The sequence below is a fragment of the Suricata suricatta genome, chromosome 6 (genome assembly GCF_006229205.1).
Source record: "Suricata suricatta isolate VVHF042 chromosome 6, meerkat_22Aug2017_6uvM2_HiC, whole genome shotgun sequence".
Classification (NCBI taxonomy): Eukaryota; Metazoa; Chordata; class Mammalia; order Carnivora; family Herpestidae; genus Suricata; species Suricata suricatta.
Window position 1 is genome coordinate 13,787,142 of NC_043705.1, and position 11,918 is coordinate 13,799,059.

General features: G+C 42.1%; 1 protein-coding gene across 4 annotated transcripts in view; it reads right to left on the reverse strand.

Moving 5' to 3' along the window:
• The window catches only part of MAPK9 (mitogen-activated protein kinase 9), a 40,541-nt gene that overhangs the window by 24,782 nt on the left and 3,841 nt on the right, over positions 1 to 11,918 (reverse strand). For all 4 annotated transcript variants that reach the window (XM_029941669.1, XM_029941668.1, XM_029941671.1 and 1 more), the window contains exons 3-4: positions 5,088 to 5,217; positions 1,956 to 2,014 (exon numbers count right to left, since the gene is read on the reverse strand). In XM_029941669.1, the coding sequence (XP_029797529.1) occupies positions 1,956 to 2,014; positions 5,088 to 5,217 (189 nt within the window). The remainder of the gene's footprint in view (positions 1 to 1,955; positions 2,015 to 5,087; positions 5,218 to 11,918) is intronic.

Consider the following 11,918-nt stretch of genomic DNA (forward strand, 5'->3'; position numbering starts at 1 on the left):
CATTCCTCCACGCTGCAGTCCTCCACGCCCCAGTCCTCACAACACATTCCTCCACGCTGCAGTCCTCCACGCCACAGTCCTCCACGCCACAGTCCTCCACACCACAGTCCTCCACGCCACAGTCCTCCACACCACAGTCCTCCACACCACAGTCCTCCACGCCACAGTCCTCCATGCCACAGTCCTCCACACCACAGTCCTCACACTGCAGTCCTCCATGCCACAATCATCACACCACAGTCCTCACACTGTAGTCCTCACACCACAGTCCTCACACCGCAGTCCTCATACCGCAGTCCTCACACTGCAGTCCTCACACCACAGTCCTCCATGCCGCAGTCCTCACACTGCAGTCCTCACACCACAGTCCTCACACCACAGTCCTCTACAGTTCAATCTTCACACTGCAGTCCTTACACTGCAGTCCTCGCACCTCAGTCCTCACACCACAGTCCCCACATGGTAGTCCTTCACACCCCAGTCCTCCACGCTGCAACCCAGAAACCAAAGTTATTCTTTGAAAATGTAAATGTAAGTCAGAGGAGCTCATGCCTCTGCTGAGTCTCACTGCCTTGTCTGAGAGAAGTCCTTTCAATGGCCGAGAGCCCTGGCAGTGTCTGGCCCCACTGCTTCCCTGAGTGCCTCCCACTTCTTTCCTCTGGTCCCCAACTCCAGCCACACCGGCCACGTGCAACTCAGAGCACACCAGGAATGGCCCCACTTCCACACCTCCCGCCTGTTTCTTCTATCTTGATACCGTCTTCCTGCAAACACCTGTAGGACTAACCCCTCACCTCCTTCAGGACTTTCAAAATCACCAATCCAGTGACGCCTTTCTCCTACCATCCTGCTTATGACTGCAGACTGGCTCCTAACTCCCAGCACTACTGATCCCCTACACCCAGCTCCACTTCTTCCTGAGCACTTGCCACATCCTCGCGATGGCATCATGTCCTAGCTTGTGCTGATTACTTATCTTCTCTGGCCTTTTTGAAAGCTCTAAGGAGGACTATGACCACCTGTGATTTTTTTTTTTTTTTTTAAAGTAGGCTCCAAGCCCAGCACAGAGCCTAATACGGGGCTTGAACTCACGCCCCTGATCATGACCTGAGGGGAGATCAATCAAGAGTCAGATGCTTAAGAAACTGAGCTACCTAAGTGCACTTCACCTGCAATTTTTAAGACTAAGAGGGATTTTTGCTTGTTTTCGGTCACTAGAATATGCCAGGTCCAAGAGTGCCTAGCACACAAATGGCAATCAAATATTTTTTCAATGAATACACCAGTAAATTGAGGATGAGTTGGGCATTATTTTTCAATATGGCAAGTTAATATTTTATTGTTAGACAATTCTATTTCAGATTGTGGAAACATAATATTTAATGACATAATCGTTTCAAATAATAATTATAAACACTCAAATCCTACAATCTTGGGTTTTGGGGGAATGGAGAAAAACATTTTCTATTTCAGCAAAGTAAACTGGCAGCATTAATGGTCACTGTCTCCTCTGAAGAATTATTTTCAGTCATCTTTTATCTGTTATGGAAATGATATCTAGGCACAAATACTGAATATTGTTACCTATCTTGCTTAACATTTCTCTTCCACAGGAAAAAGTGGCTAAGATATCATTAAAAATACACTGCTACTTGGGGTGCCTGGGTGGCTCAGTCGATTAAGTGTCCAGCTCTGGATTTCGGCTTAGGTCATGATCTCGATCGAGACTGGCATTTAGCTCCATGCTGGCAGTACAGAGCCTGCTTGGGATTCTTTCTCTCTTTCTCTCTCTCTCTCTCTCTCTCACCCTCCGCTGTTCATGCGTGTGTGCTCTCTATCTCTCATAAATAAATAAATAAATACCTACATTTCCTAAGTAAAACAAGCAGTTATTTACTTTTCTAAGTTTTCAGTCTTTGATACACAGTGTGTTACTGAGTAAAAATGATACTTACACATCTTGAAATTCTTCTAGAGTCTTCTGTGGTGTAAACACATTTAACAAACTAATTATCTGAAAAGATAAAATTTATTTTACCTCAGCATGTCGTAACTCCCCTTAATTACAAAAATTAGGCTTAATGTTAAAACATAGTAAAACTGAAAAACAAATCATAGCAAAACTCAGTATTTATTACTTTTATTAGCTTTACCAAAACATCCTATTACATGGCCTTTGAGAAGAGTTAAATGATTAGGGTTCTCACCTTGGGAATAAGATGTCCTTTTAATCAAATCACATTTTATGTGTCTCTTGTGACTGATTATGACAGAATTTTAACATATAATATCTTTTGGGCTCTGAACATGAAAGAGTAGAAATTGTGGGCATAAAAACACCAAACAAAGTAGTATGTTAACTCTGAAAACTTAAATTCTATCTACAAATTTCAAAAGTTTTCAAATAGGAAGGGGAGCTTATATTTTTAGTATGACAAAGATGAACCTTTCACAGTGTCATGTATTTACTTAAAGAGGGTTCTAGAAAGGCCTCTACCACAAGGCCTCGGTCCCGGCACCCCAACAGTTAAACGATGAGTCCCACTGCTTGAGCATCAAACACACATCCTCAGTCATTTCAAATGACCAAGGACAAGAGGAATGACTAGTACACGGGGGGCTGGCTAACCGAGGGAAAAATAAATTGGATCCATATTCATTCTTCACATTAACTCCAAATGGAACAAAGATTTAAATGTAAATCATGAAACCAAAAAACATTAAAACATGGATAAACATTTATGCAGTTCTAGCGTAGAAAAGCCTTTTCTAAGCACGACAGAAAACCTACGAAATTTGCTTATGTTAAATCCAAACTGAGATTAAAAACAATAGTATAGCAAAAACAACTTAATTGAGGTCAAATGGAAAAGAAGTGAGGGTTGGCAGCTTTAGTGTCCAAAGATACTCTCTAACTGCATAAGACAGCAACAGCCCAAGAGAAAAATGGACAAAAGCCACAGAAAACAAATTCTTTAAAAAATAAATGGCTAATAGAAATATGGAAAGGACCTCAGCTTCACAAGTAAGAACAAGATATCGTGTGTCATCTCTTAGTTGGTAAACTATGACAACAGGCATGAACACCAGGTAGTGCCATGGGATTCTGGCATAAAAGTCATTCTCAGATCGTCTTTAATATAACATTTTATATTAAAATATATATAAATATTTATTCATTTTTGAGAGGGACTGGGGAGGAGCGGGGAGAGACGGAGACAGAGGGTCCGAAGCAGGCTCTGAGCTGACAGCAGTGAGCCTGATGTGGGGCTCAAACTCCAGAGCCATGAGATCATGGACATGAGCTGAAGGCAGATGCTCAACCGACTGAGCCGTCCAGGCGCACCATTCTCAGATACTCTTAATGGAAGTGTAAAATTGACAGTGTTTCTTGAGGTCAGTGTGTCGGCACATACTAAAACCAGAAGTGCACAGCATATGCTTTGGCTGAGACGTTTACCTGGACAAGTGTGCAAGTGCATATGTAACGATGTTTGTGGCAGCACTGATTATAACAGCAAAATCTGGAAATGATCTAAATATCCAGGAACAGGTGACAGGTTAAATAAATACTGTGAAACTGTGCCATTTAAAAAATGGTTCCCCTCTATGTTCATTAGTATATCTGAGGTCCAGAAACATTCCACGAGGGAAAAATCAGGATGTACAATAACAGAAGGTCATGTTCATGTATGTATGTACATATGTGTGTAAGAAGCTCAACAAAATGTTAATGATAATGATCCCTGGGGCACCCGGGTGGCTCAGTCGGTTAAGTGTCCAGCTTCGGCTCAGGTCATGATCTCACGGTTCGTGGGTTTGAGCCCCGCGTCAGGCTCTGTGCTGACAGCTCAGAGCCTGAAGCCTGCTTCAGATTCTGTGTCTCCCTCTCTCTCTCTGAACCTCCTCTGCTTGCGCTGTCTCTGTCTCTCAAAATTAACTAAAAATATTTTTTAAAAAATGATAATGATCCGTGGGATTCAAGGATTTTTGCCTCTTTGTTTATACTGTTTGAATTAAAAAAATAAAAACCATACTTTTCTATAATCTGAAAAAAAATTTAAGTGTATAAGGAAAATAAAGCATGCATTGGAGAAATTAAAAATAAAAAGAATAAACTTATCTTAGTTCTATTTATAATGTCCCTACACCAGAAAGATCTCACATTTATGCTGAAACAAAGGGAGCATGAAATTGAGTGTAGTCTTAAATACTCATCAGCAAAAAAAGGGGTCACAAGGAGTGATCTCCAAAGCCCCTTCAAGACGTAATATGTGATGATTTCTTATCACAAGGCAAGGTTATCAACATGCTCACAATACTGCTCAGAGACCAGTGGTGGACGACTTCCAATGTGCCCGAGTGTCTCATTTTCTGGAAACATACAATTTCTCCTTAAAATTTACAGTGCTTTGATTTCTGTGGAGATGCCAAGTACAGCTAGCTTGAATATGACACCATCTACTAACATGTATTTAAACCTGAAATGTCCATAGTACAAGGTAAAAAGCTACTTCTGGAACAATCTTTTTCTAAAAAAAAAATACGTAGTTGTTTCTCAGTGTGTTAGGTCAATACTGTTGCCACTTCATAGAAACAGAAATACTGAAACTGAAACGGTTACAGGGTTCATTGATACTGCTGCCTCTCTTCAGTGATTGAAACTGGACCATGATGTTCTGACTCCAAAGTCTCCAATGTTGATTAATAATTTTATCAACGGGGTGCCTGGATGGCTCAGTCGGTTCAGCGTCTAACTCTTCGTTTTGGCTCAGGTCATAATTGCCTGGTCTCAAGGGTTTGGGCCCTGCATGAGGCTCTGCACTGACAATGGAAAGCCTGCTTGGGACTCTCTCTCTTCCTCTCCCTCTGCCCCTCCCCTGCTCATGCTGTCTCTCTCAAAATAAATAAACTTAAAAAATTATTTTAAAAATATAAAAAAAAGAATTTTATCAATAAAATATAACCATTTAAATAGTTACTGTTATTACTAGTTTACCCTAAGTCTAATCTCAATGCATTTCCAAAGACCCAGAAGATTATCACACTGTGGACAACATTATGCGGCGAAAACATTCATAACTTACATTTTTATGATTGACACATTTTAAGAGGACGAGTTCACGATAAGCTCTCTTCGCATGGGTTTGATTCTGAAAAGGACGGCTTAGTTTCTTGACTGCAACATTTATCCCAAGAACTGTATCAAAAGCAGCACTATAATCAGGAAATATAAGAAGGAACCTGTTAGGATGATTCTGGAAAATACCGCAATGTAGAATGTACATTCAAGGCATTATCTTTTTAAATAAGTAACAAATAAGGAAATCTTTTTCTGCTGTTTCCGTTCACATTAAGAGCAAGGTAAGCTGGCTGAGAGTGTGGGACAGACAGACTGCTCTGCAGAGGTACAGACAGGGCTGCTACAGTTAGGACGGGATTCAACGGTTCTTTGCACACTGACTTTGCATCATATTAGCTGAGATCATTATATTCAGAACCAAGTAATTCAATACACAGCATGTAAGACCAGTTAAGAAATGAACTCTTAATTTTAAATATGCCAGTAAGTTGGGGCCAGGGGGGAAGGTCACTGGTTCTGACAGAATAAAACAGAAGTATATTCTGGAGTCTCACGGTGGAAGAAATGGTTGAGCTCACGAGAAGAATATAATACATGTAAGCTTTGATTGTGTTTTTCCCAGACAAAAGAATCTAAAGAGAAAACAGAAGCCAAGATCTCAGCTCATGGTTAAATCCCCAAGATGCAAAACCGCGAACGTAAGCAATTACTATATATAAAATTCTACTAGGAATAACTCCTTGTACTATTATAGTAAGAATAAAATCCTGCAGAGGCTTGTTTCTGGCATCTCAAGTTCTCAGTTGAAATTCATATCTCCTTTTCCTCCAGAAAATATGGAGAACCCTGTACCCTGATTGTACATTGTGTACAAATGAGTACTAATGGCACTACTGCTGTTATTACTACCCTTCGGCTACTCATCAGAGGTTAAAAGCTGCCAAAGACCACCTCAGAACTGAAGCACTATTTACAATATTGTTTCTATTTATGTATTCTATTCAGTTTGTAACATCGTTTCCACTTACACACGTCTATTAATGTTTTGTGCCAACAGCGCTAACTTAATTAAGTTGGTTTTAAATTGAAGGCTGTCCGTGGTAGCATTTGGTTAATGATTAGAAACTTCACGTGGCTTTGTAATTGTTTCTCTTTAATTCAGTTCACATTATGTATACACATATATGTTAAAGATAAATCTACTGTGTAACAGGTAATTAATGTACACGCATATGCATTTGTACCTACATATGTTTTTCAGTCCTAAGAACTTGGTGAAGTCTGAAGACAGACACACCTTTCTTGATCTCAAAAGTTTTTGTCCCAGATGAGCCAAATGGACTAATTCTGAGCCTCTGAGCAGACACCTACTTCCCTACTAGTAGTTCCAACCATAGCAGCCTTCCATTTTTCCTGGTTTTAATTCTTGTGGTCACTTCTCAACTCCAGATGAATATACTTTTACCACTATTTCCTCATGTATCAACTTCAGAAATCGTCTGCTCCCCCAAACCGAAGAGTTGGCCAGTTACTGGAAACCCCCATCTCCCCCCACCTTTTTGTTTTCATGTCATTTTGAACTTTTCCCTTCGTTACCTTTGTAACTTTAAACAACCTGCCTAAATTTCTTGTTCCATCAACCTGTAAGATGAGACCATCAAATTCCATCTCTTTTGCCTCCAGGGCTCCACTCTCTTTCCCTTCCTCCAAACTTCTGTCTCAAATGGTCAAGCTAGAGAACATATCTATTTGGTCTCTACAACTATGTCTCCTGTGTTTCTTCTTTCAGATGTGTCTGAAAGTTGAAAACCAAGACACAGACAGTACGTATGCATGCACATGCAGATGCCACTAATCACTAATCACAGAGCTGGGATTACGGTTCATTTTCTAAGGATCACATGAACCTTCTGGTCACTCACAAGAGAATGAGATTTTCTGGGATCAAAGTCAGATGGATTTTCTTTCCTTACATCCCAGCAACTGCTCAAACATCATGTCCTTTTAAACCAGCTTTACACTTAGACCAGGACTTTATCTAGCTGTTCCACTTAAATTTCTAATCATTTTTTTCTTTTCTTGTTTAATATTTATTTTTGGGAGAGAGAGAGACAGAGTGAGAGCAAGAGAGAGAGAGAGGGGCAGAGAGCGGGGGGGGGGGGGGGGAGACACAGAATCTGAAGCAAATTCCAGGCTCCAAGCCGTCAGCACAGGGCCCGACATGGGGCTCAAACCCACAAACTGTGAGATCATGACCTGGGCCCCAGTCGGATGCTTAACTGATTGAGCCACTCAGGTGCTCCAGCATTTTTCTTTTTTAAGAGAAGAAAGATACCCCTTTCTCAAGTCTATCCTTAGTGCTTCCCACCTTCTCACTCACAGGAACTACTGCATAGAGTCTACTCCATTCTGCTTGAAGACATGTTTTCTTGGAGTTTCTTTCGAGGCCTGCTGGGCAGCCATGGCCCCGGGGCTTCTCTTCCCTGGCCTCCGTGTTCCTGGGCGTTCACGTTCCATACTCTCTTTCTTGGTGGAGCACATCCTCATCCGTGGAAGATAAATGATCTTATTCTGCCCTTGTCCTTGACTGGTAGTTTGTTTTCTGACTTCAAAATCAATTTTCTCCGGGAACTCCACGGATTTCCAGCGTTGAGTAGTGGTGAGAAGCCTATGCCTGTCTGATATTCATCCCTTCGCTTCTCTTCCTGTTCCTCAGTTCAATGATTTATCACAAAGAGTCACGTTTTGTCAGCATCCCCAAAGCCTCCCCTTACTAATCACTATCTCTCCTGTCCCCGAAGATAACTACTTCTGACTTTTATGGTCATCACCTCCTTGCTTTTATTGGCTAAACATGCATATTCAAGCTCCCTCCCTCCTCACCCCCACCTCCCGTGGCTAATCTTTGCCTGTTTTTTTAAATTGCTTCTGTCTGACTTCTTTCACTCAACATTACATTTGGGAGGCCCACGTTTTGCTGTGTATAGCTGTAATTCGTTCTGTGTCATTGCTGTAATATTCCTTTGCATGACTACATGACATAACGTTGATGGAAACTTCGGTTGTTTTCAGTTTGCTAGCGATTATAAGAAACATGGTCATAAACATTCTCTAGGCCCCTTATGCACACATTTCTGACAGGCAGATAGCTAAGGGTGGGAACGCCAAACCATTTTCAAAGTGGTTCATTATACCAATTTCTAGGCATTTGGCTTTTATGTATACTGACCTTGTGTTCTATAAATAGGGCTAAGCATACTCATTAACAGGAGATGGGGGCTAATCACAACCGCCCTTTATTATTATTTATTATTTTTTTAATGTTCATTTATTTTTGAGAGAGACAGTGTGAGCTGAGGAAGGGCAGAGAGAGAGGGAGACACAGAATGCAAAGGCTCCAGGCTCCAAGCTGTCAGTGCAGAGCCTGATGCGGGGCTGGAACTCACAAACTACAAGATCATGACCCGAGCCAAAGTCAGCCGCTTAACCGACTGAGCCACCCAGGTGCCCCACAACAGCCCTTTAGAAGCAGGGTTTGTTCTGGCTGCTGGGAAGGGGGAAAGTCTGAGTGATTTTTACCCTGAGAAGGAGTAGACGTGCCACTGCTGCCTTTAAGGGGCAGGGGGCACGTGAAAAGGAATGCAGGAGCCTCCAGGAGCACAGTGGCCTTTGGCTGACAGAAAGCGAGGGACGGGGACCTCAGACCTACAGCTGCAAGGAACTGGGTACTGTGAATGTGCTCAGAAGCACATTCTTTCCTAGGGCCTCCAGATAAGAGAGCAGCCCAGCCAACATCTTGATTTCAGCCTCATGGGATGCTAGGCAAAAACCCAGGCAAGCCCATGCAGAGTTCTGACCTACGAGAAGTACGAAATTATAAATGAATGTTGCTTTAAAACACCAAGTTGGTGGTAACTTGTTATGTAGCAGTAGAAAATGAATACATCCTGTCTTCTGTATTTTTTACCATTTTGTCTCTCCAGGCTTCATTCAGATTTTTTTCTGACCCACCCTTTAGATCACTAAATCTCTCTTCAGTTATATCTAATATGCCATTAAACCCACCCATTAACTTCATAATTCAATTTCTATATCTTACAGTTCTAGAGTTTCGATTTAGCTTTTATTTTAAGTCTTCATTTTTCTGAAATCTTTCATCTTGCCTTTTACCATCGTGAGCACACTGTCACAGCTATTTAAAAGTTTGGATCCAGTAACACTAATATATCCTGTGGATCCGTTTCTTTTCGTTGTTGTTGGTGCTGGGTTGGATGCATGTTGTCTGCTCTCCTGTGTGACTAGTTGTTTGTGATGGTATGTAGGACCTCGCACTTACAAAACTGCTTGCTATCTAGAAACAGTGTGATATCCAGAATTTACATTCACTTCTGCCGGGCACCTGGTGGGAGGGCACTAGCACTCTGGGTTCACTTCACTTCAAGTTCAGCAAATGAGGCGACTTGGGGCAGAGTGGCAGGGCCTGCAAGCATCTGTTTCTTTCCGGCTCATTCTTAACTTCTTGGGTGCAGTCCTTCTTTGGTCCCAGTTCAAGGTGAAAAGTTCACTGGGCCCCTTACAGAGCCCTGGGCTACAACCCCTGGCTGCTGGTCACCCACGGCAACCCAAAGTATAACTCCAGCTCTCAGCTGTACACTCTAGAATTTTCAAATGTCCTCAGGGGAAAGAGCCCCAAATCTTGGGCTTCCCCTACTAGGCTTCTGTCCGTCCCTGGATCCTAGCCTAGTAATTCTTCACTCACCTACTTGCTCTCTAGGCGCACATGCTGAGCACGGGGATTGCAGGGGGATGTTGGGAGCCAAATGGCACAACTGTTTCAGAGACAATTAACGCCCCTATTTCCGGACACTCGTTTCATCTTCATTTTCTGTCCTTGTCATCTCTACACCCACAGCCTCTTTGGGGTTTTACTCTAGATAGGTTCCCTTCCTTGTTGCAAATGTCTCAGCCACTTATTCTCACTTCCCCTGCGCTGTGTGTCTGCATCAAGTTTCCAACTACTCCTTCCATTTCAGAAACTGGTTAAAAGCTCTCATCCCATGGACTACAGTCAGTGGCCTCCCGCTCTCTTTGTTGGGTTTCTGATCCATCATTCTAATCCAGAAGCTCTAAAACTGCTCACTTTAGAGGTGAGGCTGTGAAGACCTACAAAGACCCAAGGATTTGTCCAAGGTCACAAAGAACTGCCGGTATGCAGCTCAGAGCCGGGCTTGGAGCTCAGTTCTCCCGCATTACAGCCTTCTTGTGCTTTACACTATAAACCTTCCATACCGCCGAAACTGTGTTACAGACTTTATATGCTTATTTACTTACACTAATGGAGAGAAACTAAAACAGTATAAGACCAGGCTGACATTCATGGGTGAACAGAACTAGAGAGAGAGAAAAAGGAGTAAGAGCTAGACTAACCATTTCATGTTCAGGTTGTAACTGTGACGTCTACGGTCTGCCAGATCTAACATTAAGCTTTTTTTTTAAAGTTAAACATTTCATGCAACTGTTCCATAAAACATAATTCTCACTATTTTGGCTGAACCACTTGAGATTTTAGAAGGAGAAAAAAAACCTGAACAGATATGAAAGAAATGTACACACTTCCCCGCACTACAGCTTCAACAAAATCTTGCAATTACTTAATTTTACTAAATAACGTAGTTGATATTTATGAAGAATTCAAAATGAGAAACATTTAAAAACTTCCTTTTTCCATAACATTTTTTATTTTATTTTAAAATATTTGTTTATTTTTGAGAGACTGAGAGAGACAGAGCGTGAGCAGGGGAGGGACAGAGAGAGAGGGAGACAGAGTTCAAAGCAGGCTCCAGGCTCTGAGCTGTCAGCACAGAGCCTGAAGCAGGGCTTGAACCCTCAAATCGTGAGTTCATGACCTGAGCCGAAGTCGGATGCTTAACCGACGGAGCCACCCAGGTGCCCCTCAGTAACATTTTTTAAAATGCTTATTTATTTTGAGAGGGAGAGAGAGAGAATGAATGAATCCCAAGCAGGGGGCTCAATCTCACAAACCGTGAGATCATGACCCAAGTTGAAATCAAGAGCCAGATGCTTAACCTACTGAGCCACCCAGGCTCAGTTTCACTAACATTTTTAATGAACAAAATTATAGAAACAAATAAGAGGCAATTGAAAAAACGATTCAAAATTAAGAGTCAGAGTATTTTAGGCTGGCCCCAGCTCTTCCACTTAACCCCGCATAAGTACCTGCACTTTGGTTTCCCTGCACCCCAGGCCCTAGCTCTTTATAAGGCTCTAGTTTAAAAAGACGACTAACAAGTTTTGTAAACCATGCACTATTGCTACTATATTTTATTTTTAAAAATGTAAGAACACACATTCCCTCTGTTAGTTTCCTACTGCTGTTGTAACAAATTGCCACAAATTTGGTTTAGAACACAAATCTATTATCTTCCAGTTCTGGAGGGTATGTGTGTATGCTCACGCATGCACACGTGCATGTGTGCACATCAGTCGAGCATTTGGTTCAGTCAGAAAGGAGGCTCTATTCTGAATGTGAGATTAGCTGGGGACGTTTCATAGATGAGATTAGTCTTGAAAGACCAGTGACAGTGTCTCAAAGACTGGTGGGCTTCTGAGCTGTCCAACCAGGACATGCAGTGCAGACAAAAGCAATGGTTGTGTTTGCAGAGAAAGAACCGCTTTCCTAGAAGTTAGGGCTTGATGGTGGGGGACACACTGGTGGGATGAAAGGGGTCTGACGGGCACCGTTAGTAGTTTCTTGTTCTATTCATGTGATGGAACGAGGTGAAAGACCCTCTCCATGCACCACGTCCTGAACACT